The 14,880-nt window shown below is 36.6% G+C and overlaps 1 protein-coding gene across 3 annotated transcripts; it reads left to right on the top strand.

Moving 5' to 3' along the window:
- Positions 1 to 7,883: 7,883 nt before the first annotated feature.
- On the top strand, positions 7,884 to 12,075 carry LOC103840741 (extensin-2). 3 transcript variants are annotated; one of them, XM_033280329.1, is made up of 2 exons: positions 7,884 to 11,117; positions 11,664 to 12,075. In XM_033280329.1, the coding sequence occupies exons 1-2, from the start codon at positions 9,012 to 9,014 to the stop codon at positions 11,778 to 11,780; spliced, it is 2,223 nt and encodes a 740-aa protein (XP_033136220.1). In that variant the 5' UTR covers positions 7,884 to 9,011; the 3' UTR covers positions 11,781 to 12,075. The 3 variants fall into 3 exon arrangements, with proteins under 3 accessions (XP_033136220.1, XP_033136219.1, XP_033136218.1); XM_033280328.1 differs by having other exon boundaries at positions 7,970 to 11,351; XM_033280327.1 differs by having other exon boundaries at positions 8,084 to 12,075.
- The last annotated feature ends 2,805 nt before the right edge of the window (positions 12,076 to 14,880 follow it).

Genomic DNA, 14,880 nt, shown 5'->3' with positions numbered 1-14,880 from the left:
TTTTCTTATGGAGATTAGTGAGTAGTAACTTTGTGATTCATGGGTTAGATAGATTAGAGTGATTAGGTAGAGATTTAGGATGTTTATGCTTTGATTAACATTGTTCTATGCTTGCTAAGTGTACTTAATGCTAGATTAGACTTGATCACTCTCATCTGACCTTAAGCTTTTTAAGCCGAAACGGTGTTTGTTAAAATGCTTGAATGAGCTTAGTATTGTCTTTTACATGCTTGGCCAACGACAGTTGATGTTCCAAGGTGTTTAAGTGTTTAGTAGACTTGTGATTCATGCATGCTTGATTACGTTAGCCAACGATAGTTGATGTTTAATTCATGATTAGCATAGGGGTTTTTGCCACGAGAGTGGATTAATCTATATTGAATGAGATCTAGACCTATAGACTTGTTGATTGTTTTGTTTGAACATTCTAGATTGAACCTTGATCACCTTATATCAATTATCATTGCCCATGGATCAATCCTTAGCATTTGAAAGTTCTTGCACTTATTTCTTGATTGGATTTGAGATCACCTTGTTTATATTTCTAGGATATTAGCTTGTTACAAATCATCCATCTTCTTGTTTGCTTAGATTAGGAAAGTTTGTGTATTCTTGGTGTTATAGATCACTAGTTCCTTGTGGATTCGATCCTAAAATGCTACAATGACATACCATTCGATTGTGGTATTGTTGGCACATTAGGTTAATTGGTGTGTGCTTAAACGCGTAATCAATTTGGCGCCGTTGCCGGGGAACTAGTAGATTTATCATTAGGATTTCAATCTTTCTTGAGACTAAGCTTTATTTTCTTGCTTTGTTTTGCTTTTGTATAGTTACTAACTCTTTATTCTAGTGCTTTTGTTCTTGAGTGATGGCTTTAAGCTGTTTTGAGAAGCCACAAGAAGAGGAAGATCACATCGAAGATGAGCCATATGTGTATGTGGAGCCACCACCCTTTGATGCAAGTATACTCACTCCAGCACAGCTTGTGACATTAAATGAGCTTCAGAAGAAGTACCCGGGGTCAGCAAAGACATCCCTAGCACGAAGGATCCGGGTGGAGCTTATTAAGGATCAAGCAGAGCTTGAAGAAAGGGAGGTTACACAGTATGAGTTCAATGTTGCTTATGACCTTAAAGAGGTAATGTATTGGGTTCCACCACCCCAGCTGGAAGGTACAAGAATTTCCACTCTAGAACTTCAACTTGAGGAACTTTGCTTGCCTTGTGGTGAGAATATTGCCCATGAATTTGATTCTCTTGTGCTCATAAATGAATGTCTTGATCTAATATGTGAAACTAGGAAGCTAGATGAGTTGAGAATAGAAAAGCTTGCTAGAGATCATATTGAAGTTTGTTTTGACAAGAACTATCTTTGTGCTTCAATTGATCTTGAGTATGAGTTTTTGATGCTTAATGAACCTAGACCTCTTCTTGAACTTGCTGATTTAGGGGATGAACTTGATGTGGATATGCTCTTGCTTAGGATAGAAAACCCCCTTGTCAAAAATTATCATGAGAATGTGAGCATTGTGTATTACTTGATTGATGGAGATAGAGTTGACTACTTTGTTAAAACCTTGTTTGAGCCTGTAGTTGACTGTGTGTTTCCACCATATGCATTGGATTCTCATGACCATCTGAACCTCAAGGAGCATTTCATAATTCATGTCACATCTTTAGTGAAGCTCTTTGAGGAAAAATCTGTCTATTTTCTATGGATAGTAGTGTGCTCCTTTGCATACTTGGTTCCTTGTTCTTGTAGGAGAAGGACCAAAGGTGCATTGGCTCAACCTTTTGATACCTATGATTAACAAGCACACAAAGTCAAGCTAGAGACTTAAAACAAGCTCACTTGGGAGGAAATTCCATGTTTATCCATTGTATATATATTTTTTATCTTCTCTTTTTAGGTTATTTAATAAGCATGGTTGAGATTTTTCAGGTCAAGTCTTACTTGCCTTGGCTGATGTGAAGCATTGTGACTCTAGACACTTGCCTTCTCCCCTTCAGTCCATGTCCATGGTGAAACAAACCCGAGGCCAAGGGTCCTCTACCACCCAATTCAGCCAATAACTCCAAGTAAGTGTCACTCCAACCTTGTACATATTTACTTTTCATGTTTATTTCTTTCCTTGGATCTCTTCTTTGAGCTTACTCTCACACAAGGGACTGTGTGAAGTAAGTTTGGGGGAGAGTCTACTATCTCACATCATTTTCTGTTTTGTTTACTTGCCATGAGTCTCATGCATTGCATTGTGAATACTTATTTGCATAGAAAATTCATAAAAATTTGATTTTTTTTAAAAAATCTTCATGTAGTTTCACTTGATCCATTTGCATCTTTAGGATTGAGTCTAGAAGCATTTAGATTGTATTCATGCATTGGGAGAAACCTTGTAAAGAACACATGTCTAGAACTCAATTTGACATCCTAGCTAAACATATCAAGTAGCTTAAGCATCTCTTGAAAAAGCTTGTAAGCTTCGAGCCTTGAAAACTCTTCTTGAAACATGTTGTTTGCTTGATGATTGGCATTGTTCTTGAAACCAACTCCAAATGAACTAGGGCTTAATGAACTTAATCTCTCTTGCATATGGGCATTTGCATACTTGATCATGGATATTATACACATTTGGGTTATCTTTCTCTCTTTGTACCAATCTTTGTTAACCCAAATGGCACTTCCATACCCATTAACCCTCACCATTCTTTGAAACCAACATTAATTTGTTTGAGTGAGGCCTTTTATTGATAGCATGTCATGTGCAAAATCTTGAGAGTATTAGGAGCGACAATGAGTTGTTCTCATCTTTGGCTAGCATTAGGACCTCATTTAGGCTAGCCTCTAGGATGGTTGTTGAGTTTGTGAGCTTAAATTCTTTTGATCTTGGGATTGGGATGTGAGTGAAAGTGAAAAGAAATGAACCAAAAAGAGTGAGAAAAGGAAAAAAAGCCACTAGAGATCTAAAAGAAAAAAGGGCTCTTGTGTTTATAAATAGAATCCCCTTTAGAATAAAAAAAAAACATGAAAAGAGTGGGGAAAAGAAAAATAAAAGAGCTGAGTGAATAAAAAAAAAAAAATCCTAGTTGGCTAAAATAAGAAATGAGAATGTGTTCATTGGGTGAGAGGTGAAAGTGAGTGTATCATTGGGTTTTGGGATGATGAGAAAAAGAAGGGTAGAGCTTGAAATCATTTAGGAATGGGATAGAATGATGAGAACAAGTCATTGTATGCATGAATTGCTCCTTTTCTTAGATAAATTTTGCATAATGATCTAGCTCCTCTCTTTGAGTGTAAGTCACTATAAAAGATTATGTTTGAACCCTCCTTTTCATTCACACTAGACCATTTTTCTCACCAAACCAAATGATTGAGATCAAATATCCATTTGCAAGAATTCACCTTGTGTGTGTGTGTGAATGAATGTGAGAGTTGGCTAAGGAACTTGTTGGTTGGATGACAATATGACATGTGTAGAGATAAAAGAGTTTTGATAGGCCTTGAGAAGCTAGAGTGCACTAAGAAAGTTGCTCATGCTATTTGCTATGTTTTTCTTAGGATGTTAGGTTGAAGGTTAGAAAGTGTCTCTTTTGGTTATAAGCTCCCATCTTTATATCTTTCCTTCTTGAGTTTTGTGAAAAATTTACTTGAGGACAAGTAAAGGACTAGTGTGGGGGAGTTGACATATCTTGATTTTGATGAGTTCTAGATCCATATTTTAGCTTATTATGTTCATTCTTAGTTGCATTTAGGTCTTTATATTGCATTTGCATCAACATTTGCATTTAACAGGGTTTGGAAAGCACAATTGTGAGTTTTGGGCCAATTCAAAAGGTCATTTCTGCAATTTAAAAAGTCCGGGGTCAGAAACGAAGTCATCAAAAGCTCGGAGACCATTCTGCAAATTCCAGGGTCTAAGTTGCACAATTAAGAAGTCTGGGGCTGATTCGTGAGGACATAAATGTTATTTCAAGAGTTTTGGGTCAATTAGTAATTATTCAACAACTGAAGGACCAGCTGTGCAATAACTTCAAAGTTCACCATTGGAGAGACCGTGAGCTTTCTCTTCACCGATCTGGAGCCCGACGACGACGGAGACGGCTTGAACTTGAGATTCAGAAGAGAAAGAGATGTGGCCGTGAGGAAAGCTGGTCGCTCTGGAGCCGGCGTCGCGAGTTGCAGCCAGTGACGACGAAGCTCCACGATGGCTGCGGCTTGGAGATGTGCAAACGACACCAGAAGCTTGGGCTGACGACGACGATGGCGTGAATCGGGGAGGAGAGACGACGGCACGAGCTGTCACGGTTCGTCGGAGCTTAATCAAATGGCCGGAGATTGTGGTTCGAGATTGGAGCGCGAATGATGCCATAAGAGGCTTGACGCCATCGGAGGAGAAGCTCGAGTTAGTGCAGGTCCAGAACGGTTCGATGTTGCGGGGAAGAGACGTCGCAGGAAACAGAGTGGTTCGATGCTTCAAAGCGGCTTGGCGAAACGGGTTGATGAACCCGCGCGGCAAATTCCACATCAAAGATCAATCATCAGAGCGGCTTGGTGGAGCGGGACGCTAAAGCCGCTACGGACACGATTTTGAGATGTTGACCGGTTTATTCCGGTTTGACCCGGTTTACTTCAACTGAACCAGGACGGGTTTAGACTTCTTATAAATAGTTTTATCCTCCGAAAACCCTAATTTTATCTCATTTTCTCTCAAAACTTTGTCTAAACTTGTAAAAGCTTGAATCTTTTTTATAATCTAAGGAAGTACTTCATCTTATATTGGTTAACATGATTAGCCTTGATCCTTACATGGGTTTAAGGTTTCTTATGGAGATTAGTGAGTAGTAACTTTGTGATTCATGGGTTAGATAGATTAGAGTGATTAGGTAGAGATTTAGGATGTTTATGGCTTGATTAACATTGTTCTATGCTTGCTAAGTGTACTTAATGCTAGATTAGACTTGATCACTCTCATCTAGACCTTAAGCTATTTTAAGCCCGAAAGGTGTTTGTTAAAATGCTTGAATGAGCTTAGTATTGTCTTTTACATGCTTGGCCAACGACAGTTGATGTCCAAGGTGTTTAAGTGGTTAGTAGACTTGTGATTCATGCATGCTTGATTACGTTAGCCAACGATAGTTGATGTTTAATTCATGATTAGCATAGGGGTTTTTGCCACGAGAGTGGATTAATCTATATTGAATGAGATCTAGACCTATAGACTTGTTGATTGTTTTGTTTGAACATTCTAGATTGAACCTTGATCACCTTATATCAATTATCATTGCCCATGGATCAATCCTTAGCATTTGAAAGTTCTTGCACTTATTTCTTGATTGGATTTGAGATCACCTTGTTTATATTTCTAGGATATTAGCTTGTTACAAATCATCCATCTTCTTGTTTGCTTAGATTAGGAAAGTTTGTGTATTCTTGGTGTTATAGATCACTAGTTCCTTGTGGATTCGATCCTAAAATGCTACAATGACATACCATTCGATTGTGGTATTGTTGGCACATTAGGTTAATTGGTGTGTGCTTAAACGCGTAATCAAAAGGTAATGGGTTCAAAGCTCAAGTCCTTTATTCTTATTTTTTGATAACATTTTGTCCATTTTCTAATTATATATTTGATTCTCTTTTACGGAAGATTTTGGTAACATCATTTATTAGGAGATTTCCATTTATTAGCCCATTTTGTTTATGTATTTCCTTATAACTCTCTTATCTATTTCTCTATATCCATATATTTGTTAAAAGATAATGTTATCAAAATTGGCTCTAATCGGTAATCCTTCAACCATAACAATCTTTTTTTTTTAACAAAAAATCTAATTATTAGTTCTCGTATTACACATTTTATTGTGATTAATCTTCTTTGTCAAAATAGTTGTATCTTTTAAGTCATTTTCTCTCTCTTTTTTTTTGGGAAAGTTCTTGTAATATCTTATAATCTTTTGAAGTTCAATAAAATAAAACAAGTTGAAATTGATATATACATGATTGTATCATATGTTTTGTTCTACTATATATAATAACTTTTGGATTTGTAAAAAAATACTACTATAAAATAAGATTATAATTAGAATTGTTGTCAAATGCAATTATAAAAACGGCTAACATCCTGTAATTTCTAAACAAATGAATGATTGTTGTCTAAACACAAAAGAAATTTCTTATAGTCAATTCTGATTTTAGTTGCTTATTTAAAAATTCAATTTTTATAGAATTTTATAAAGAATTATCTACGATAAATGATATACAACTTAACTAAAACACTTGATTATTTGAAATTAGAAAATTATTTTCAAGAAAATGCTAGAATTTTTTTTCAAAATAATATTTTGACGTTTTGTATTTTATTTCTTTGAAAATAATATAATGTTTAATAGTATTATTTTAATATTTTTAACTATATAAAGTTCTTAGTTATAATTAGAGGCATTATTTTTTGGTACGCTTTAGGCGCCATAATAATCCGGACCGGCACTGCTACCATAGCAAATCCTAAACACAAATGAATGGCAACAAAGAACTAAAACCGTCGCACATGACAAGCCATACAAGATTCCATTGCAAAAGAATCAAGCTACCCAACAGCTAAATGTAAAGACCATTGGGAAAATCAGCAACAAAGGTCTACCAACACCACCAGAACCATCACGCAAGGAAATCCGCCACTGTCACCACCATATACACTCCAGACACACCTTCCTTGCTCTAAATCCATGTAGAACATCATAAAGCTACACGAAGACCATCAACAACCTGCAAAAGAGGCCATACGGAGAGAGAATAGACGACTTTAGACAGAAAGAGGCCATACGGCGGGTCAGGCCCGCGCGGGCTGCGGTCCTCAAAATGGCTGAACAAACCCGTACCGCAAAACATGTAAGCCTTTGCGGATCGGCCCGCGGGACATAGAAATACAAACTGACATATGGCTCCTGGACGCTTCAAGACATGATTCAGGATGCTTTATTAGTTTCATGACGCATCAGTAAGTGAGTTTAGTCGAGGATTGAACTGGATAAGGCAATACACTTGTTAGTTGAAGATTTTAGTTGGATCAAAACACTAGTTTATTTACTTTTGTTAGACTCCAAACATTTTAAAAATAAACAATACTTTAGTTGCTGAATCCAAATATCATAACTCATATGTTCATAACAAATGCTTTAGTTTTCTGAATCCAAAATTAAATAAAACCAACACCAAATCAAAGATGCTAATCCCAAAAATAAATAAAAAGAAAACACCAATCACACTTCTTGTTCTTCATCTTTGTCACCAACAAGCGATAAAAAGATGAAAATTTATTTTCTTCACCATCAACTTTATCTTCTGCATATAAGAATAATATAAGTCAGTTAAAGTTATATTGAAACCTAAAACTCCAAAATGTATGATAATGTGAACAAATACGTATTGGCAAAACTATGAAGAACCCATGGCAGGAATTAAATCTTCTTCTTCGGTGGAAAGTGAGTTTTCAAACTTCTTATAATAACTTGAAGAAGCTCCACCGGTGCAGATCGAAGTCTCTCTCTCTCTCTCTCTCTCTCTCTCTCTCTCTCTCTCTCTCTCTCTCTCTCTCTCTCTCTCTCTCTCTCTCTCTCTCTCTCTCTCAATGTTTTAGGCGAAAGCAGAAATGGGGACTTAGGGTTGCGGGTCTTCAAAATCCCGCAGGTTAAGTCCATCCCGCTTTCAACCCGTCCTGCTTTGAACCCGTCCCGCGAGGCCCGCAAATTTGCAGGTTTAACAAATGGAGGCCCAATCCCGCCTGCAACAAGCCTTTACATGCCAGGCCCGCGGTCCAGGTCCTTGATTGCCATCCCTACCTCGAGTGGACCATCCATTCTGATTCACAAAATTACTAGCAGTCGCTCTACGGGTAATTCAATGTATGTATAGGGTTCATACTGCTCATGTTAAACATCTCCAACCCATTATTATTTTAACCTCTAAAAACTATAATAGAGAAAAATAATACCTCAACCCAACTTTATTTTTTCCTTTAAAATAAAGATTGATATTTTTCTTCTTAATATAGAGGCAAAAATAGTATTTTTTCTATTAAAAAGTCATACTTCTATTTACAGAATAGTCTTTTAATTTTTAAACTTTTATAATTATAACCAGTCAACTATTTTTTTCAGAAAATACAGTTTTTATAAACATAGAATCACACTTTAAATTTATATAATAGTCTTTTAAAAAAATTACTTTAAAGAAAGTCATAAATTTATGAAAATCTTGTAAAAGTTCAAAGTACGTAAAGTTAATTATCAACTTTCGAAAATAAAAGGTACTTATTGTAAAATTTCAAAATATTCTTTTTAGAGATAAAAAAATATAAAAATACATTGGAGAAACACATCTCTATTTTAGATAGCTATATTTTATAAGTAAAAATAGAAGAATATATAGGAGATGATCTAATCAAAGGCTCCATATCCAACCAGTTATCAAACCAGAAACTTTCCTCTGCTCCTGTTATGTCAATCAAACGGTAGTAACTTTTAGTATCAATCAGAGAGAGAAAATGGGAATATGGACATACGAGCATCGTACCATGTTATTTTCAGTAAAAAAAAGAAGAAATACGAGCCTCGAATATTTGAAATTGGTCCCAAGTTTGAAAAGTTCAACTAACTTCTCCAACCAAAATGAATAAGAAAAGGAAAAATCATTAAAGAAGAATAAGAAACAAATTAATTGGGTCGTTGACAAAATAATTGAACAATGATATGCATCTTTCTTCACGAACTTGAAAGAATAAAAAGAAGAAGCTGCTCGTTGACATTTGATGCACGTTCTTGCACGTTTCACGAAAGTTTGACGCAGACATGCTTCCACGATTACTGAGATGCAAGCTAAACACATAGAAAAAAATGGTAAGACCCCAGAACCTATATAAAGGCATGCACAGAAGTAATGTAGAACCATAAAAACAAAAACAAAAACAAAAACCAACGCAGTGAAGTGTTGTAGAAGCAATCAAACTGCGAATGACATCTTCTCCCGGGATGGGGCGTTCAGCCCATCTCGTTTATGCTCTTGGTTTTGTAATCATGGCAACAATGGTTGCTGCTTCTTATGAGCCCTACACTTATAGCTCTCCACCACCACCAATGTACAATTCTCCTGCACCGAAAGTTGACTACAACTCTCCACCACCTCCTTACGTATACAGTTCTCCTCCTCCTCCACCAATGTATTCGCCATCTCCTAAAGTGGACTATAAATCCCCACCACCTCCTTACGTCTACAGTTCACCACCACCGCCACACTATTCACCTTCTCCAAAGGTGGATTACAAATCTCCACCACCTCCTTACGTGTATAGCTCACCACCACCACCATATTACTCACCTTCTCCAAAGGTGGACTACAAATCTCCACCACCTCCTTACGTCTACAGCTCCCCACCACCACCACCATACATATATAGTTCTCCACCCCCACCACCATACTACTCACCTTCTCCTAAGGTAGACTACAAGTCTCCACCACCTCCTTACGTCTATAACTCTCCACCACCGCCCCCTTACGTTTACAACTCACCACCACCACCCCCATACTACTCACCCTCTCCTAAAGTTGATTACAAATCTCCTCCACCACCTTACGTCTACACTTCTCCACCACCACCATATTCTTCACCTTCTCCAAAACCCGCATACAAATCTCCACCACCACCACCATATTACTCACCTTCTCCAAAGATTGATTACAAATCTCCACCACCTCCTTACGTCTACAGCTCTCCACCACCACCATATTACTCACCTTCACCAAAACCAATATACAAATCTCCACCCCCACCGTATGTTTACAGCTCACCACCACCACCATACTACTCGCCTTCACCCAAACCCATATACAAATCTCCACCCCCACCATATGTCTACAGCTCCCCACCACCACCTTATTACTCTCCGTCACCCAAACCATCATACAAGTCTCCACCACCTCCCTATGTATACAACTCTCCACCACCACCATACTACTCTCCTTCTCCTAAACCCACATACAAATCGCCACCACCACCATATGTCTACAGCTCACCACCACCACCATATGTCTACAGCTCACCACCACCACCATACTACTCGCCTTCACCTAAACCAGCATACAAATCTCCACCACCACCATATATCTACAGCTCTCCCCCACCACCATACTACTCGCCTTCACCCAAGCCCGTATACAAATCCCCACCACCGCCATATGTCTACAGCTCCCCACCCCCACCTTACTATTCTCCATCACCTAAACATGTATACAAATCTCCACCACCTCCGTATGTCTACAGCTCTCCGCCACCACCATACTACTCTCCTTCTCCTAAGCCTGCGTACAAATCTCCTCCACCACCATATGTCTACAGTTCTCCTCCACCACCATACTATTCTCCTTCCCCTAAGCCCGCATACAAATCACCACCACCGCCATATGTGTACAGTTCTCCCCCGCCACCATATTACTCGCCTTCTCCCAAACCCGCTTACAAATCTCCACCACCACCATATGTATACAGCTCCCCACCTCCACCTTATTACTCTCCTTCACCAAAACCTGTATACAAATCACCACCACCACCATATGTTTACAACTCTCCACCACCACCATACTATTCACCATCACCTAAGGTGGTATACAAATCTCCACCACACCCACATGTTTGTGTCTGTCCACCTCCTCCTCCATGTTACTCTCATTCTCCAAAGATTGAGTACAAATCTCCTCCAACACCATATGTTTACCATTCTCCACCTCCCCCACCTTATTACTCGCCTTCACCTAAACATGCATACAAATCCCCACCACCACCGTACGTCTACAGTTCTCCACCACCACCATACTACTCTCCTACTCCTAAGCATGCATACAAATCACCTCCACCACCATACGTTTACAGCTCCCCACCACCACCATACTACTCTCCTTCCCCTAAGCCCACATACAAATCTCCTCCACCACCGTATGTCTATAGCTCTCCACCCCCACCACCGTATTACTCCCCTTCTCCAAAGGTTGAGTACAAATCTCCTCCACCACCATATGTTTACAGCTCTCCACCTCCACCACCGTATTACTCTCCTTCTCCAAAGGTTGAGTACAAATCTCCTCCACCACCATATGTCTACAGCTCTCCTCCCCCACCACCGTATTATTCTCCTTCCCCAAAGGTTGAATACAAATCTCCCCCACCACCATATGTCTACAGCTCTCCACCCCCACCACCATATTATTCTCCTTCTCCAAAGGTTGAGTACAAATCTCCTCCACCACCATATGTTTACAGCTCTCCACCTCCACCACCGTATTACTCTCCTTCTCCAAAGGTTGAGTACAAATCTCCTCCACCACCATATGTCTACAGCTCTCCTCCCCCACCACCGTATTATTCTCCTTCCCCAAAGGTTGAATACAAATCTCCCCCACCACCATATGTCTACAGCTCCCCACCTCCACCACCATATTATTCTCCTTCTCCAAAGGTTGAGTACAAATCTCCTCCACCACCATATGTTTACAGCTCTCCACCTCCACCACCTTATTACTCTCCCTCTCCAAAGGTTGAGTACAAATCTCCTCCACCACCATATGTCTACAACTCCCCACCTCCACCACCATATTACTCTCCTTCTCCGAAGGTTGAGTACAAATCGCCACCCCCACCATATGTCTACACATCTCCACCACCACCACCAGCATACTCTCCATCTCCAAAGGCCGAATACAAATCTCCTCCTCCACCTTCGTATTATTAAACTCGTTCTATACAATTCATAAATAAGATACCAAGTCTCATCTGATGTTTTACTTTTCGTGTGCTAGTCCTTTTTAATTTCCAAGGTTCGAATGAATTATTTGGCTATTGAAATTCCATTTAATTTCATGTTTCCATTGTCTTTTCTATGGGTTACATGGTTGCCTTTAATCCATATGTAAGTTTGTTGCAGTTCTATGCATCATGTTCTTGACCTTATTGTTTGGGCCAGTATTATTACGCTATCCAGATTGCCATATAAATTTCCCTGATAAATAAAGCTTCTATGATAATTCCCAATTTCTCATAGCTATGATGTGGTTTCTATTACTTTCAATTAAATGAAAAGAACATACCACCAATTTCCTCTTTTTAATCAAAACAAGGATAGTACACGCGCTTTGAAAGCACAAAGTTATTTTTGTTTGTTAACTAATATTATGTTTAGGCGCTTCGGTTTGCTTCCAGATTGTATTTTATGATTTTCAGTTTGGTGTTGATTCCATTATAGTTTTTGATTTTCGGTTCAAAAGATATATATTTAATAAGAAAAAAATACAAAGCCCAGCTTGCATTGTTGAGAAAACAAAAAAAAATATGGTTTTTGGCTTTTGCTTGAAAGTAGGTAATTAATAAGAAAAGCTGGTTTTCCTATATTTCAGGAAATCCATTTTCCCAAAATCTTAATTGGTAAAAATTTGGTTTAAAAAAAAAACAAAACTGTTTGAAAAATCATAAACAATCAACCTCTAAGAGTCTCTAGACCCTCTCTTCGAATACACCTAAGGTCCGTGTGTAAATAAAATATCTCAATAATCTTTATACTTCCACTTCACCATGACGATGATCTCTCTTACTCTCTATCAGCATATACTATGTATTATTTGTACAGTTTATGTTGATGTATACATGTAAATGAAGTTGTATAGGAAGTATACACGAGCCTGTATAGAGTATAAATACTATCAGTTGTACATTGTAGTTGAATTAACGAGAATGAGTTTATTTTACTCATCCTCTCTGTTCTATTCTCTCGACTGAAGGAAACCATCGTTAGTTTTCGATTCGTTTTGTTGTTTTTTCTTTTGGTTGTTTTAGTTCCATAGCCATAACACTATTTTATATCGTACCGTATTAACGCATATTTTTGTATACTATCAGAAATCTCTCCACCGTTTTTCAAAAAAAAAAAAAAAATCTCTCCACCAGTTTTGGGTCTTTGAAACAAATTTCTCGACCGGTTTGTCTTTCTATCTGTTAACAAAGTCCTGCCAAGAGAGTCAACGCTATTAGATAATCATATAAGTATAACCTAGCACCTTTCCACAATATATTTTTTTCTTTTTTTGTCAACCCAGTATATTTTTGGGCAATTGTCGATAATAGCACATTTTGAGTTTTTGTCTTAAAAATTGCACTAGAAAGAGAAAGTCACAAAAATGACATTCATTAAAGGGTAAAATATCCATAATACATTTGGTTTAAAATTAAATAAACAAACAAAAATAAATAAAAACAAATAAAATAAAATAAAAAAATGAAAAAAAAAAGAATTTTTTTTATAGTTTCAGATTATATGTTTTCAGATTCAAAACTTTTTTATAAATTCTTTTTGAAACTTTTTTTTTCAAAATTTCTTTTTATAATTCAAAAATACTTTTTGAAGCTGTTTTTAATTTTTTAGTATTTATTTTTTATTTTATAAAATTTTAAACCCTAATTCCAAAACCCCACCCCTTAACTCTAAATCCTAAGGTTTAGATTAATTAACCCAAAGGGTATAAGTGTATATTTACCTCTTTAATGAAACCTATTTTTGTGACTTTGAGCCTTGAGTGCTAGTTTGATACAAAAACTTAGTTTGGTGTTATCTAGTATTTTTCTTTATATTTTTTCCTAGTCACAGTATATTCAAATAGTCTTTTCGTTCGTCGTTTTTTTTTCTTATAGGAACGAAAAGAAATGTTGACGGAGTCGTACGAAGAAGCCCTTAAAAGACTCGAGTTACTAAGAGCACCTCCTTCCTCTTATAATATATTATGTATATATATATATATGTGTATATATTATATAAACATAAGTATTTATTAGGTCCATAATTTTTGTAAAACCCCATAGGCAAAGGTTCTTAAAACGGGATTTTTGGAACCTTTGCCAAATATTTATGCTTATATAATATATACATACATATATATATACATAATACATATTTTAAGAATTTCAAAGGAAAGAACCTCCATTGGAAGTGGTCTAAGAGCATAATTATCTCTGAAACGGTTTTTTAGGAAACCTTTTTTGACTTTTTTTGTATGAAAAAAAAAATTCAAAAACGAACCAATTATGGACCAGTGGAGCCCGTGAACAGTGCAAGAAACACTCCAAAATCGGTCCTTATTTCATAAATTCTGTGACCGATTCTTATAGTTTTTGTGGAGCCTACGCAATAATTTTTTTTAGAACCCCACTAAGATTCCGCGATAATGGTGGCCTAAGGTGCAATGGTTGCTTAGTTCTCATCAAGAAGCCAGACTTTGAAAAAAAATGTATCTCAGAACTTGATAACAGAGTCACATTCACTGTAACAATGTTTTTGATTGAAATAAATCTTACATTCTTTTTAAAAAACTAGTGTAGTTATAAGGTACAATTTATTTGGATTCATAATTCTTTGGTAAAAATTATTAAAATCTAAAATTAACTGATAGATGTATCAAAATTATTTTTATTAATTAGCCAGTTAAAAAAAATGTCCATGCCAGTATAAATGAATTATATCAGTAAATATGAATGTATGAAACAATAAATTTGGGAGAACGGGAATCAACTTATTTTGAATTCTAGCTTTTGTGTCTATCAAATAACAACAATTATGTTAAGATTCGCGCCTTACATGGAATAAAAATTATATATACAAATTATTTTATATATTATATTTTCTAACATATTATCAAAAAAATTACTTATATAATTAAATTGGTCTGAACATATAAATAAATTTTATAATCCAAAAAAATATGTTTTTTATATTCGATATGGTATATAAGTAAATTTATATGATAGTAACATATATATAGTATATTTTAATATTTATATCTATTAAA

This window comes from Brassica rapa, chromosome A09 (genome assembly GCF_000309985.2).
Source record: "Brassica rapa cultivar Chiifu-401-42 chromosome A09, CAAS_Brap_v3.01, whole genome shotgun sequence".
Classification (NCBI taxonomy): Eukaryota; Viridiplantae; Streptophyta; class Magnoliopsida; order Brassicales; family Brassicaceae; genus Brassica; species Brassica rapa.
The sequence above is the reverse complement of the archived record's forward strand: the minus strand, read 5'-3'. Positions and strand labels throughout refer to the sequence as shown.